The sequence below is a fragment of the Ptychodera flava genome, chromosome 22 (assembly GCF_041260155.1).
Source record: "Ptychodera flava strain L36383 chromosome 22, AS_Pfla_20210202, whole genome shotgun sequence".
Lineage (NCBI taxonomy): Eukaryota > Metazoa > Hemichordata > Enteropneusta > Ptychoderidae > Ptychodera > Ptychodera flava.
The window spans coordinates 1,191,556-1,206,617 of NC_091949.1; the positions used below are offsets into that span (position 1 = coordinate 1,191,556).

A 15,062-nucleotide genomic window follows, 5' to 3' on the forward strand; every position below is an offset into this window, starting at 1 on the left:
ACTGGACTTCATCCGTGGGGACTAAAAATTGTGTCACTGCATCCTTTTTGCAATATGAATACGATGAGAAACTAAATTTTTATTTTTCGTGGCCTCATACATGGGAGTCTATGGAGATCTGCCTTATACATGGGAGTCTATGGACGTGTAAACTAAAAATATGCAAATTTCACCACGATTTGCCCAAATTTGGGAAAGGTCACTCCTATGCATACCAAGTTTCAAATCAATCGGACTTGTGGTTTCAGAGCAGGAGATTTTTTGACCAAAAATGGGAGAAAATTACAAAAAATTCATGAAAAATAGCAAGTCCAAGATACTGACCCAAGATGTGCACAATCATTTCATGTCAGCCCAAAGTACTTACATGCTAATTTTTCATGTAATCTGCTCAGTGGTTATTGAGTTTTTTGAATTTTGACTGTTTTTACATTTTTTCACTTAATTTGCATATTTTTGGCAATGACAACTTCATTTGAACAAAATCTCATCTACAGCCCATCATCCATGTACACACCAAATATCAAGATGAAATGTACAGCGATTTTGGAGTTTTTGATGTTGACGGACAGACATACAGACATACAGACATACAGACATACAGACACACAGACATACAGACATACAGACATACATACATACAGACATTTCCCTAGCCTATAAGAATAGCTTCCCTTGCCATATATACATATGGCTATGGGAGCTAATAAAAAATGGGGTCACCACGCTCGTTTCCATGGAAACGGATGTTAAAATGGCATCGTTAGAAATAAATAAAAATGATACAATTCACTTAAACTAAAGAAAGCAATCATAAAAAGCTTAGCAAATGAGTTATTTTAATAAATACCAGACTTAAGATCCATATCTATCGAATGTATAGTTTTCATGATGTTTGTAAAGAAATGTTTACATTAGTATCGATTACAAAATGGCGATATCGAAATTATATCACTACATAATTTTCGAACTTTCTTTCTGTCGCTTTGAATGGTGTCATTTAGACCAAACTTGGCGCAATAAAATCCTGACATAATACCATTTAGTTTACACTTTAATAAAAGGGTGTCACCATGCTACTTTTTATAATATCTCCGGTGAATGGGTAATATGCGCCTTGTAAATGGGAGAGAAATGTTAATTTTTCGCTCATATTGAATAAAAACCAGCTTCCTAGGGGGTCAAATATGACAAGGTTATAGGTCACATGTATTTCTAAGAGACTGGGTCAAAAAATTAGGTAAAAGCGCCAATTTCAACAATGACAGACAGGTGGTGTTAAATACATGCTACAAAGTAACCCATTTGCGAAAGTGGAGTTAAAGGAGGGGGAGCTATAAATACCCCCTATCTCCCTGGGGATTCATAATCCAACATGAGTGGCACATGGTAACAACGTCAACAAATGCTCCCGAAAATCTGGATCTTTCAACAACCATGGTGTAAATTAAAGCACTGTTCCAACATATTACGTTTTGTGAATACTTGTGGCATCACCCTGTTGGCGAAATTCTCTCATTTTTTCCATTTTAAGTTGATTTTTTATGCCAAAACTGCTTCGATGCTGTGTTCGAAGCGTCCAACAAACAATAGATGAAAGCATTCAAACAGCTGCCAATCACGAGGGATGCGCAAAGGTGCAAACGATCAAACATTGTTGTGTACATCGGATCGATTACGATGTCAACAATGATAAACGATTCTTACTACTGAACGAAAAAACTTGACCAACGTTACTGAACACGCGCCTCAATGAATTCAGACACAAACGGACTACTTCATGGTTTCAAGCAGATTGCCTCTCCCTTTTTGTTCGTTGATATGTGTACCTGTAGGCCTCTGAATGGGTGATGTGTGTGTTGACCTGCAGTACGATATTTTACGATAGATCGCCTTTGGAAGTATGTTGTGGCATAGCCATGCGTACGATGACGTGTATTCCCGGCGTTATACGGCCTCCCATCACAGCTCTGCTGATTACCATGGACAAAACCGGCAACATGCGGATCCAATTTGGACGGAGCACGAAAAACTACTTTCTAACTGTTTTCCGCCGAAATCAACTCGATTCCGATCTATATGTATGCAGCCTACCCAAACCACTCAACCGCTCACAGACTGCGAAAAAAAAATGCTCTCGTGACATCCAAAACCGTTGTTTGCTCGCGATGCACGGTCAATGGCTCATGCAGTGGACGGGCATTGGATACGTTCATGCCACGATTACATGTATACAGGTGCCCATGAGCTTCATTATAGCCTGTCGGGTCGGGGCGATGAAACTAAATCGTGATTGATTCATCTCTGTCGGATTTGACCAAAAAGAGACACTTGACATAGATTATAGCATCAAATGTTGACCGTTCAGACTGAAACATGATAAAAGATCTGAAGATCGCCGTGATCGGTGATGTCGTTCTTCTCTATACGTTTTTCTGAGCTAGTTTTTTACTAAATTGTTCGAGTATTAGCCGACGTTTTTTTGAAAACTTAATCAACTTTTCTTTCCCACCAGGGCACAACATTACCTTTTTTACTTTCATGGTAACCTAGGATGAATTAAATCGCAGATTAATAGACTCTTATGTTCTTCCTCGATTGCCTGTGACTGATTTTGCTATCTCCATATCGATATTGCGTTCGCACTCGGGTGTCTTGAAACTTACGTCATTCACTGAAATAGTTTTCGGACAAACTCAAGAAATTCGACAACTACTAACGAATAGTCGGCAAAATTTACAGAGACAAGCAATAATAATTATGGTCATTTTACCGTCTTTTTACCATTTTTGCCGTCTTTAGATAAGCGGACTCGTTTGACGGAAGCAGTATATAACGATCTGAGTTCCCATATTTTTACCCTACCGTGTGAGTGTAGTATTCGAATGAGTGAGATCATAATCTTACGCTGTTCCGAGTGGTCTGGAGATTTTTTATAATATACAATAAATTGACCTTATCAAAATTATTGTTTTACATTGCTTGGATATTGATACTTTTTCCGTACGTTTTGACTGTTGATTTGAAGTCTTTTGATTCTCCATTGGCAGCAGCACATGTACGGTTACAACCGCCATGTGATGACCAGAGTGTGATTGTAAAGTTGTCGGGAAGTTGTTCAGAAGAAAAATCATTTTGTATTTAGAGGCTTCAGTTTGGGATTTTTCAAGATAAACAAATCATTATACATTTCCTACGTCTTTGAAACGGGGATTACGGTAATGTGATGATGTGATGAAAATTTTGTGAACGTCTTTGCAATGTGTTCCCACGATGAGTGTGAACTGATTCTTTGTTAGTAAAAATCGTCAGAAATGGTCCAGTGACCGTCACAAAATAAACACAGATGCAAAACCATTGCGAGGAAGATAGTAAGAAATTCACATTGCAATATTTGCTGTCGTATTTCTCAGCAGGAATAATCAATTTTTACACGTTGTGTATAAGATCAGCAAGCAGGTGTTCGGCGGTCAATTGCTTCTATCATAATAATCTTGATCGCAGCTATTTGGCGAGAGACAGCGGGTACTTATAATCTCGCAAATTATTGATATCATGTCTTTGTGTTGAAAATTTTCGATCGGAGGCAGCTCAAATCAACAGCCGTGATATATTCGGAATCGTGTTCTCACTGGACACCGAACTACCTGCTATCAACAGTACGTTATGTACCATCGGCGGTAACACATTGGTCGTAATCTTGTCTAATTCTGCCCCGCCGTTTGTACAGTCCAGAAATTTCAAAGCTAGATTTTTCACCCTGACATATAATACAGCGACCTTGCACACTAATGATCATTCCACTGTTTTGTTGGGGTTTGTTGGTTTTTTAATTTGCTCCGTGGCCCCGGTAAGATTTTTTCAATACGATACAAAATTTGAAATTTTTTCAAGGTAAATTTAGTATATTCCCAGTTTGTGGGGTAAAGTTTTCTGGAGTGAAAGTTTGAGTTGACGCTGATAGAGTAGACGTCGAGCCCGGCACAGTTGACTGGGACCCGGTCGGTTTGGGGTCGTTTAGTCCAGAAACCTGCAGCAGAAATCTGTATGATCACCGTTCGGCATTTGGGTGATTTTTTGGTCAAAGTAATACAGTAACAATGTACGCCAGATTTTTGTGTTGTTTTGTGTCACAACTGTCATGTGCGTATACGGACGGTTTTCGATTAAAAACGGTAGTAATATCCAGTGCTCGTAAATGCGTGCAAAATTTATTCAGTGACTGTTTACGCAGCAGTCGTAAATACGACTAGGATTTACCACTACGTAACAACTGTAAACACCGCATCAATAGTCCATACGAAAATTTTGTGCTGAATCGAGGGAGATAACAATTGCGGTAGAAAAGGTCAGTCCATCATCCGTCAAAGTTGTTGATCGAAAAATCTTCACTGAGCGCCAACTACATGAGTGGCTGTTATAGTTGTACACGTAGTTCTGTGGGCTTTCCGCTGTCACTTGTTACGAGCTATGTTCAAAGTGCGTCAAGCTACGAATATTTTCATGTACTGAGTTACAGACATCGGTGAAGTACCGGGTACATTGATTTTGTTCAAAACCACTGCCTGTTTGTTCCTCGTGTTGTTTTTTGTGTCCCTAACGTCGACTGGCTCTATGTGCGTACAAACATAGCAGTCGGGATTAAGATTTCCTGGATAAATAGATTTATTCCGCCTCTGACGCAAAGATACACACTGTTTTACATGTGCCACTCCTAGGCCCTGGGATCGATTTCCATACCTTTAAATCTGCGCAGAAACGTTCTAAAGCGTGTGCGCGTCCGAATTCGTCGCCCTTTACCTTAATATCTTTCAAAGCTGATATATCTTGGTGTGATCAACATTTGTAGCGAATCTCATCAAATTGTGTGTGGTCGTTGTAAATATGTATCATTTTTTTCTTAAATCATTAATTATGCAAATGAGCAAAAAGTAAGCAAGCCACACCCACCAAAAACTAATCAGTTCTTGCCATTTGCAAACTAAATCTATGTACCAGATTTGATTCTGATCTGATGAGCCGTTTTTGAGATATTGAGTACACAGACAGACAGACGGACAGACAGACAGACAGACACACAGACAGACAGACACACAGACAGACATTGCTGCGACATATGCCCACGTGTGTCAACACGTGAGCAAAAAATAGCGTCAATGACACTGTAGCTCCCATCCTGGACTATTTAGTGTTTGTTCTCTGGTCAGATATTTGAACATGTGTGAAAGGGATAAAGTGCATGAAGTGAAAATACTTAAATGAAATGTACTGGAGACAGTGAAATATGTTTAATGTAATTATTCAGAATATAAATAAAAAAATACAGAATTAGATATATCGAATACTGTGATACAACCATTAACTCAACAAGTCATTTACAATGACATAGTCCCCACTTGTAATAGGAGTATTAGTCTTGATGGGGTAGGAAAATGTGGTCATTAAGAAGTATCACTGGAGTGTATATGTTGAGATCTATGGGCACATAGGTCTATGTCGTTGTTCCCAATTTGAAACACATGAGGCATGTCTAAGTTATGGTTCTAAATCGGGAAAAAAGATCAGACCTCTAGCAGTATTGGCCAGCCAAGAAATACATATGCGCATTATAAATGAGGTACAAGATGTGACATCTTAGGGACCGTCTCTGATTGTCGCAGAAGTTCAAGAAACGAAATTTCTTCGTTTAGATCAAAACCTCCTCCCCCCTCCCCCTTAACGAAACTTCAAAAGTGCGAAATGTTCATGTCTGCCTGAGAGTACAATGTTGCATTTTGCTATAGCTACTAAAGACGTATTCCCCTTGCCACATTACAATTAAAGTAATCGATCAGATTTGAGTACTAACAGGGCATTTTACCGCATAAAAGTTTCATTTTATTTTACTTTCCCTTTTTGAATCTCTTTTGCTGTTCTTTGTCTCTGTGAACACGCAATTTGTACTTGATAGGGGCGGTAAATAGGCGAGTAACTTTGACAAGGGGGCCCAGGCATGTTCAATTATATTAAAACGACTATGATCAGGGGCATTACAAGTGAGAATAAAGACATCTAGTGGTTAGAGCAGACGCTTATAAATAGCACATTTAAAAAAAATGATACTTTTGTCTTTGTATAATTTGATGAATGAAAGGTTTACGATACAATGTTACTATCGGTAAATTGTGTTTGTGGCACAAACGAGATGGAAACAGTTACAAATTTGTTGGCCCGAGTGTGCAGTTTTTCTTTAACTAAAAATAAACACACGAAAACTTGTGATCACAAAATAAAAGTGCGAAAGTGAAGTTCACTAATTGAATGGAGGTCAAACCCCCTCCCCCCCTAAACGAATGAATTTCGCTTTTTGAACTTCTGCGACAATCTGAGACGGTCCCTTAAGGTCTAATATTATATCAAAATTGCAGGGTATAGAACTTGTGGTTACTGAAATATGCATATATATGTATAATCAAGGTCAAAGGTCATCGAGGTCACATGACATTTTGAAAAATAAATATATTGCTAATTAATCCCTATATGCCAACAAATCAGATCTCTAGCTCTATTCGCTTGTCCAGAATTAGATGTGTACATAATTAATGAGGTAAAGCGTGTGTTGTCATAAGGTCTCCCATCCTACTAAATACAAAGGACATAGCACTTGTGGTTACTTATTTATTGACATAAACATGTATTTTAGGTAAAAGGTCATCGAGATCACATGACATTTGGTCAAAAAATTTCTCTCCTATAGTTATCCCTATATACCAAAAATCAGACATCCAGCTCTATTGGCTCGCTCAGAATGAGATATGCACATAATTATTGAGGTACAGTATGTGGCGTCATAAGGTGTCCAATCATACCAAACATGAAGGGTGTAGCACTTGTGGTTACCGAGTTATGGAAAAATATGTATATTTGAGGTCAAAGGTCACCGAGGTCACGTGACATTTTGTCAAAAAAATTGTTTTGCTAAGTTATCCCTATATACCAAAAATCAGACCTCTAGCTCTATTGGCTCGCTCAAAATTAGATATGTGCATAATTAATGAGGTACAATATGTGGCGTCATAAGGTGTCCCATCATACCATACATGAAGGGAGTAGCACTTGTGGTTACTGAGTTATGGAAAAATATGTATATTTGAGGTCAAGGTCACCGAGGTCACGTGACATTTTGTCAAAAAATTGTATTCCTAAGTTATCCCTATATACCAAAAATCAGACCTCTAGCTCTATTGGCTCGCTCAAAATTAGATATGCGCATAAGTAATGAGGTACAATATGTGACGTCATAAGGTGTCCCATCATACCATACATGAAGGCTGTAGCACTTGTGGTTACTGAGTTATGGACAAATATGTACATTTGAGGTCAAAGGTCACCGAGGTCACGTGACATTTTGTCAAAAAATTGTTTTACTAAGTATCCCTATATACCAAAAATCAGACCTCTAGCTCTATTGGCTCGCTCAAAATTAGATATGCGCATAATTAATGAGGTACAATATGTGGCGTCATAAGGTGTCCCATCATACCATACATGAAGGCTGTAGCACTTGTGGTTACTGAGTTATGGACAAATATGTATATTTGAGGTCAAAGGTCACCGAGGTCACGTGACATTTTGTCAAAAAAATTGTATTGCTAAGTTATCCCTATATACCAAAAATACCGTCAAGGACACTATGTGCTCACATTCGGTTTGAATTGGTCCATTCGAGAAATATTTAAACCAGGAAAAACAAGAATGACAAAAGCAAATAAGGTCTCCAACTTAGGTACTGGAGGTCATCTTTAGGAACATGCATATCAACTTCTATAGCAATGGGAGAAGCAGATCCTAAATACATAAGCAAATGTCAACAACAAAAAACAGAGAAGGCTTGATAAAAAGAAAAGGTGGGAGTGGGCAAAAAATGCACAAGGGATCTGGTAAAAAAGTAATGCTACATCATCAATCTTCTAGACCCTACCCCCTCCTGAATATCAAATGTTCCACCCCTTGGTATTTCATAAGACCAAATGACAGGAAGTACATTTACAACCTTGGAGATTTTTTAAGTAATGCCATGAGTGTTATCATTCTAATGTAAACAGCACTTAAGTTAGTTACAGATAGTGAAATGCCTTCCACTGTAGGCGGTGATTACAACATCTGGAATTATCCTGGATCCGAATTTCTCATCAGTTCTTGTATGTCTTACATAGAAAAGTTGCAAAAATTGGTCCAAAATGAAAAAAATCACCTTAGCTTTGTTTTCTGGATCAAATTTTCCCACAAAATGTTACCAAACATGACAAAATTATGTTCACAGCCTTCAAAATTGTCTCACAACATATCCTGGGTTGGTGTAGGTCATTTAAGGTCACAAACTGAGAAAATTACCTATAATGGGGTTTCCCAACACTTTGAGCAGAAAATTTCTCTACTAACATTTCGGGACTTTATACCAAATTACAAAGCTATCAAACAAGTAATTTTGAGATAAAGTTTTCTTGACCAAAAATGACAATATTGTCTTAAAAATACAAATTTTTATATTTCAGGACAATTTCAACATATCTAACTATTGTCATCTCTGTACGTCTGTGTACCAAATATGAAAGCTGTCCGTCCAGGAGTTTTAAAAAGGAAATACTGTTTAAGATTTTTTGACCAAAAATGACAAAATTGCTCAAAAATAGTAATTTTCCCAATTTTGTCATAATTTCAACAAATTAGAAGAGTAACACCCTTGCAAAGAGACAACCAAAATTTGAAAGCGATTGGGCTGGCGTTTCAGAGAAGAAGAATTTTTACTGAAAATGACGAAAAATCACCAAAAAATTCAGCAAAAATACAAAATTAAAGATATTATCACAATATTCATAAAACTGTATAAGGTTCACCTAAGGTACTTGCACACAAATTTTCAAAGCAATCAAAAAGCGGTTCTTGAGTTATTAATTCTTAACCATTTTCACATTTTGTAAGCTCATTTGCATAATTTTGGCAATGCAGACTTCATTTGAACAAAATCCCATCTATAGCCCAGGATGCATCCACACACCAAATACCAAGCTGAAACGTGCAGCGGTTTGCGTGTTTTTGATGTTGACGGACATACTGTACGTACATACATACATACATACATACATACATACACACATACATACAGACGCCATCGACTTCAGCCTATACGATAAACTCACATTGGTATAACCAAATGTGAGCTAAAAATCAGACCTCTAGCTCTATTGGCTCGCTCAAAATTAGATATGTGCATAATTAATGAGGTACAATTTGTGGCGTCATAAGGTGTCCCATCATACCATATATGAAGGGTGGTAGCACTTGTGGTTACTGAGTTATGGACAAATATGTATATTTGAGATCAAAGGTCATCAAGGTCACATGACATTTTGTCAAAATATCTGAGATATCTGCGTGAACGGATGGACTCACGGATGGACGAACAGACGGACATGACCCCAATCTATAAGCTCACTGGACTTCATCCGTGGGGACTAAAAATTGTGTCACTGCATCCTTTTTGCAATATGAATACGATGAGAAACTAAATTTTTATTTTTTGTGGCCTATGGAGATCTGCCTTATACATGGGAATCTATGGACGTGTAAACTAAAAATATGCAAATTTCACCACGATTTGCCCAAATTTGGGAAAGGTCACTCCTATGCACTTCCATACCAAGTTTCAAATCAATCGGACTTGTGGTTTCAGAGCAGGAGATTTTTTGACCAAAAATGGGAGAAAATTACAAAAAAATTCATGAAAAATAGCAAGTCCAAGATACTGACCCAAGATGCGCACAATCATTTCATGTCAGCCCAAAGTACTTACATGCTAATTTTTCATGTAATCTGCTCAGTGGTTATTGAGTTTTTTCAATTTTGACTGTTTTTACATTTTTTCACTTAATTTGCATATTTTTGGCAATGACAACTTCATTTGAACAAAATCTCATCTACAGCCCATCATCCATGTACACACCAAATATCAAGATGAAATGTACAGCGGTTTTGGAGTTTTTGATGTTGACGGACAGACATACAGACATACAGACATACAGACATACAGACGTACAGACATACAGACATACAGACATACATACATACAGACATTTTCCTAGCCTATAAGAATAGCTTCCATTGCCATATATACATATGGCTATGGGAGCTAAAAATGTGAAAGAACCTTGAGGCTCCCACCTCAATATCGAAAAGTTTGTGTTACAATATCGACAAGTTTATTCAGCAAAATCGCTGTAGTGAATAGCACAGTGCATTCTGGTCATTTTGGTTAAAATTAGCATATTTTTCATGCAAATTCACATACTTGTCACCTTTAAGGTGTCAGAGATTCACAGATTTTTTGTAATTATTATGTTTACCCGTAACGCGCATCGGAAAAAAGAAACAGGAGCTGTTTCCAGACCGGTGGGTGGAGGGACGGTGGTACGACATTATTTTTAATACTGAAAAGACTGAATGTTTATATGTCACTACTGACAAGTCAAGTACTGTTCATTTGCCCACGGTGTATCTTCATGGTGTTAAACTTGTTTTTGTAGAGAACAAAAAGTATCTGGGTTATATATTAACAACTCAGATCGTTCTACGTTTCAGCCAATATGCTTCTCAGGAAATTCTCCTCATGTTCTTTTGATGTTAAATGTACTATATTTAAGATTTATTATCATCAATTGTATGGGGCACACCTCTGGTTCAAGCATTCTGCCAGTGCCCTGACAAAGTTGAGGGTCGCCTACAACAATGCAGCTCAGATATTTCTAGGATCTGACAAACGGAGTAGCGCCAGTGAAATGTTTGTTACCAATTCATGCGCATATGTATGACATAGGTTAATGTCCTTGTACCAACTTTGAATATAAAATTGGTTAAAACATGTACTAAAACCAGGAGTTATGGCTCTGTACATGAAAAAATTGTAATAAAATGGCCGCACGGTGACCATTTTGGATCGTATCACGAAACAAATCGACACGCATATGTATGACATATGAAGTAATCCTTGTACCAAGTTTGAATGAAATCGCTCAAGGCATCCTTGAGATATCTGCGTGAACGGACGGACGGACACACGTACACACTAACGCACGCACGCAAGCATGCAAGGACAGGACCAAACCTATAAGTCCCCTCGGACGGTGTCCGTGGGGACTAACAAACTGGACTAGCTACTAACATACCAAATTCCAAAGCAATCTGACAAACAGTTTCAGAGAAGATGTTGCCAGATGATGGACAACCAAAAATCCACCTATCTGGTAAGCTCTGTGCGATTGAAGGAGGAAATCAAATATGGTGTTGATTGAACATTATTGATAACCCTCAGCTGAGTGGGCTTTATTGTGAGATATAGCCACATTCACTCCATATATGCAATTGCCTATGGCCTGTGCATACATGTTGTGAATTGTGGTTTATCTTGAGGTATACACTTACTCAGCAGGTGATTTTGCTTAGATAAGCTTCTATTGACAATTGAATACTGCATTCAAAAAAAACAAGTCATCGTTGATGACACAGTCCCCGCTTGTCCATTTTGTTATAATCTTGGTGTCTAGGTAGCTGTGGTCTAGGTAGCTGTGGAATGACATTGATGCAACGGGCGCATTAGGCCTGTGACTTGCATAATAAAGTAATCTGAGGAACGTTCAATAAATGACTCATCTCTGCCGGTAATGACCACTCAAGGAACTTTAGATTACATCACACATAACGATGCCCTTACTGCCTCCAGTGTCATGATGGCACATACTATACACATGGTTTGGTGAATTTTCGAAATGGTATGGGACCGGGTATGTTGTTGTAATCAGCCATTTCGGATCATATAATGAAACAAATTAATGTGCACAAGAGTGCAGCCATAGTATTTTATCTTCGTATCACGTTTGAACAAAATCAGTACATCGAGGGATAGTGACCTATGTTTATGTTTCAAAGACATAAAAAAATCACACCAAAATTTATATCAAATGGCTGTCTATTGACCATATGGATCATACGGTAGTACAAAATTAGTAGACATGCATATGTATGCAATAGTACTTTATCTTTGTACCAAGTCTCAACAACATTGGTTAAAGAATATTTGCATATGATTAAGCCTCAAAGACATGAAAAATCCAAAAATGACCATCTGACAGCAATATTGGAAAAAATGACAATCTGGCAGCCATATTGGAACATGTCACGAAGTAAATTGACATGTATATGTATGCCATAGTGCTTGATCTTTGTGCCAAGTTTGGACAAAATGGGAGTAATGACCTTTGAATTACGATTCAAAGACATGCAAAATTCCAACAAAATGGCAGTTCTGCAGCCATATTGGATCCTATCGCAAGCTTAATTGATACATGCATATGTATGCCATAGTGCTTTGCCTTTGTGCCAAGTTTGAACCAAATCGGTTCAAGGATGTTTGAGTTATGGTTCGAAGACATGAAAAAATCGCAAAAAAAATGGCCGCCTGTCAGCCATATTGGATCATATCACGAAATAAATTGGTGTTCATATGAAGGGCATAATGTTTTGCTTTTGTGCCAAAACTGAACAGAATCGGTTCAAGGATGTCTGAGTTATGGTTCAAAGACATGAAAAATCGCAACAAAATGGCCGCCTCACGCCCATATTGGATCGTATCGCAATATAATTCGACATGCATATGTAGGACATAGTGTTATGCCTTTGCGTCAAGTTTGAACAGAATCAGTTCAAGGATGTCTGAGTTATGATCCAAAGACATGAAAAATCGCAACAAAATGGCCGCCACGCGCCCATATTGGAACATATTGCAAAATAATTTGACATGGATATGTAAGCCATAGTGTTATGCTTTTGTGCCAAGTTTGAGCAGAATGTGCTCAAGGATGTCTGAGTTATGGTCCACAGACATGAAAAATCGCAACAAAATGGCCGCCACGCGCCCATATTGAAACATATCGCAAAATTATTTGACATGGATATGAAAGCCATGATGTTATGCCTTTGTGCCAAGTTTGAGCAGAATGTGCTCAAGGATGTCTGAGTTATGGTCCAAAGACATGATAAATCGCAATAAAATGGCCGCCTCGCGCCCATATTGGATCGTATCACAAAATAAATCGACGTGCATCTGTAGGTCATAGTCCTATGCCTTTGTGCCAAGTTTGAACAAAATCAGTTTAGCAGTGTCTGAGAAACTGTTGATGACGGACGGACGGACGGACGGACGGACGGACGGACGGACGGACACACGGACGGGACCCAATCTATAAGTCCCCGCCGGACTTCGTCCGCGGGGACTAAAAAAACAATTAAACAATAGTGTACCATACCTATCTCTGGGCAGTTCAGTAGTTTTCTTTGCAATTGGATACTTTTGCCACAATTACTCTGAAAGACAAAAGACATTGCTAACAGAGTTTTTGTTTTCACACAGACACAAAAATATACATTTATACAAATATGTACCGGTACACTGAAGTAACCAAACAGACGCTTAGGAGATTTTGGAAGGTATTTCAGAAAATTAATCAAAAGTGTGACATTTTACAGCACCTCGAACATCATTGGTTTGTGTTCAACAGTTTAAAGGTTTTAAGGAGCTACTATCAGTTTCATGTTGACATTATTTCATTCCATAGTACCATACATACACCAGTGACAACAATATTTTTAGTTTACTTAATTTCTGTGATATATGCTTGCATTAACTACATATGAGTATGATAAAATTATTTATTATACATCTACCATCAAGAACAATAGAATTTTACGTGCGCTAGAAAAGCCGTACGGAATGCCCGTTCCGTAACACGTATAGTTTAAAGGCACCCCATCCCCTGCGGCTGTATCTGTGAGTTCACTGTTTCAAGGGACTCATTGGACATGTAAGGTTATTAAGAAAACACCGCAAAGGATGCACGAGGACATTGGCGCCGCGCATCGCCCTCCGCTTCGCGTCGGGCGATACGCTGCGCCAATGTCCTCGTGCATCGTTTGCGGTATTTTCATAATAACCTCATAATACTATCTAGAAATTTACTTGTTCCTAACAAATTTTAATCACTGCAATCGTACTATATTTTGATATGACATGATACCGCATAACAACGATTGCTTACTGAGCTGTTACAGTAAACATACAAAATGATCAAGCACAACTTACGGGACAGTTTCTAACATCACCGACACCACCAGCTTTTTGAAGCAGAATGCTGAACATAACAGGTTGATGGATATTGTGTTCTTGTCTCATCCTCATAGCTTGTGAACTGATAAGAAAAAAGTGACAATGTCACTGTTTGTTCCAATATAGTAATCACAACAAGTCATAATTGATGACACAGTCCCCACTTGTTAATGGGTACTTTGATTACAAGTCCTCAGAGAGGATAGAGTCCTCTTCATTAATCAGGTCTGTGATAAAAATACTTTGACACAGATGCGCTCAATGGCCAAGAATGAGTTCCATGGTGATGAAAACATGAAACCAATGTCGGCTGCCATCCTTATTACAACAGGTAATTGAATGAGTCAATTAGGAATTAATCAACGGGATATTGCCAAACATTTTTGCATACTATCCTAACACTAACAGATTATCACCGGTACCATATTTCATAAAGTTTGATGCAGTATTTATAACACTATGAGATCAATATCTGTATCAAGTTTCATCAAATTTGACGCAGTATTTGTGGATATATCACTCTAATTAGGAAAGTTCATTATATATGCAATTACAAATTAATTAAAATGACATTGATAAATGTCTTTTTCAATGTTAAAACAAAGTGAGCTTAACATCTGTACAAAGTTTCATGAAATTTGATGCAGCATTTCTTGACATATTAGCCTAATTACGAAACTTCAATAATTAACATGATACTGCTACATGATGTGAAACAAATTGACGAGCATATGTATGAAATAGGTCAATGTCCTTGTACCAACTTTGAATGATACTTGTGGAAATATATCTGAGTTATGGCTCAGTATATTAGAAAATTGTAATAAAATCGCTGCCACGCAGCTATATTTGATCTTACTGTCTAAAA

General features: G+C 37.9%; 1 protein-coding gene across 2 annotated transcripts in view; it reads right to left on the reverse strand.

Annotated features, from left to right (window-relative positions):
* Window positions 1-15,062, reverse strand: part of LOC139122441 (serine-rich adhesin for platelets-like) — a 202,680-nt gene that overhangs the window by 122,250 nt on the left and 65,368 nt on the right. For both annotated transcript variants that reach the window (XM_070687814.1, XM_070687815.1), the window contains 2 exons: window positions 14,171-14,276; window positions 13,338-13,395 (listed from right to left, as the gene is read on the reverse strand). In XM_070687814.1, the coding sequence (XP_070543915.1) occupies window positions 13,338-13,395; window positions 14,171-14,276 (164 nt within the window). The remainder of the gene's footprint in view (window positions 1-13,337; window positions 13,396-14,170; window positions 14,277-15,062) is intronic.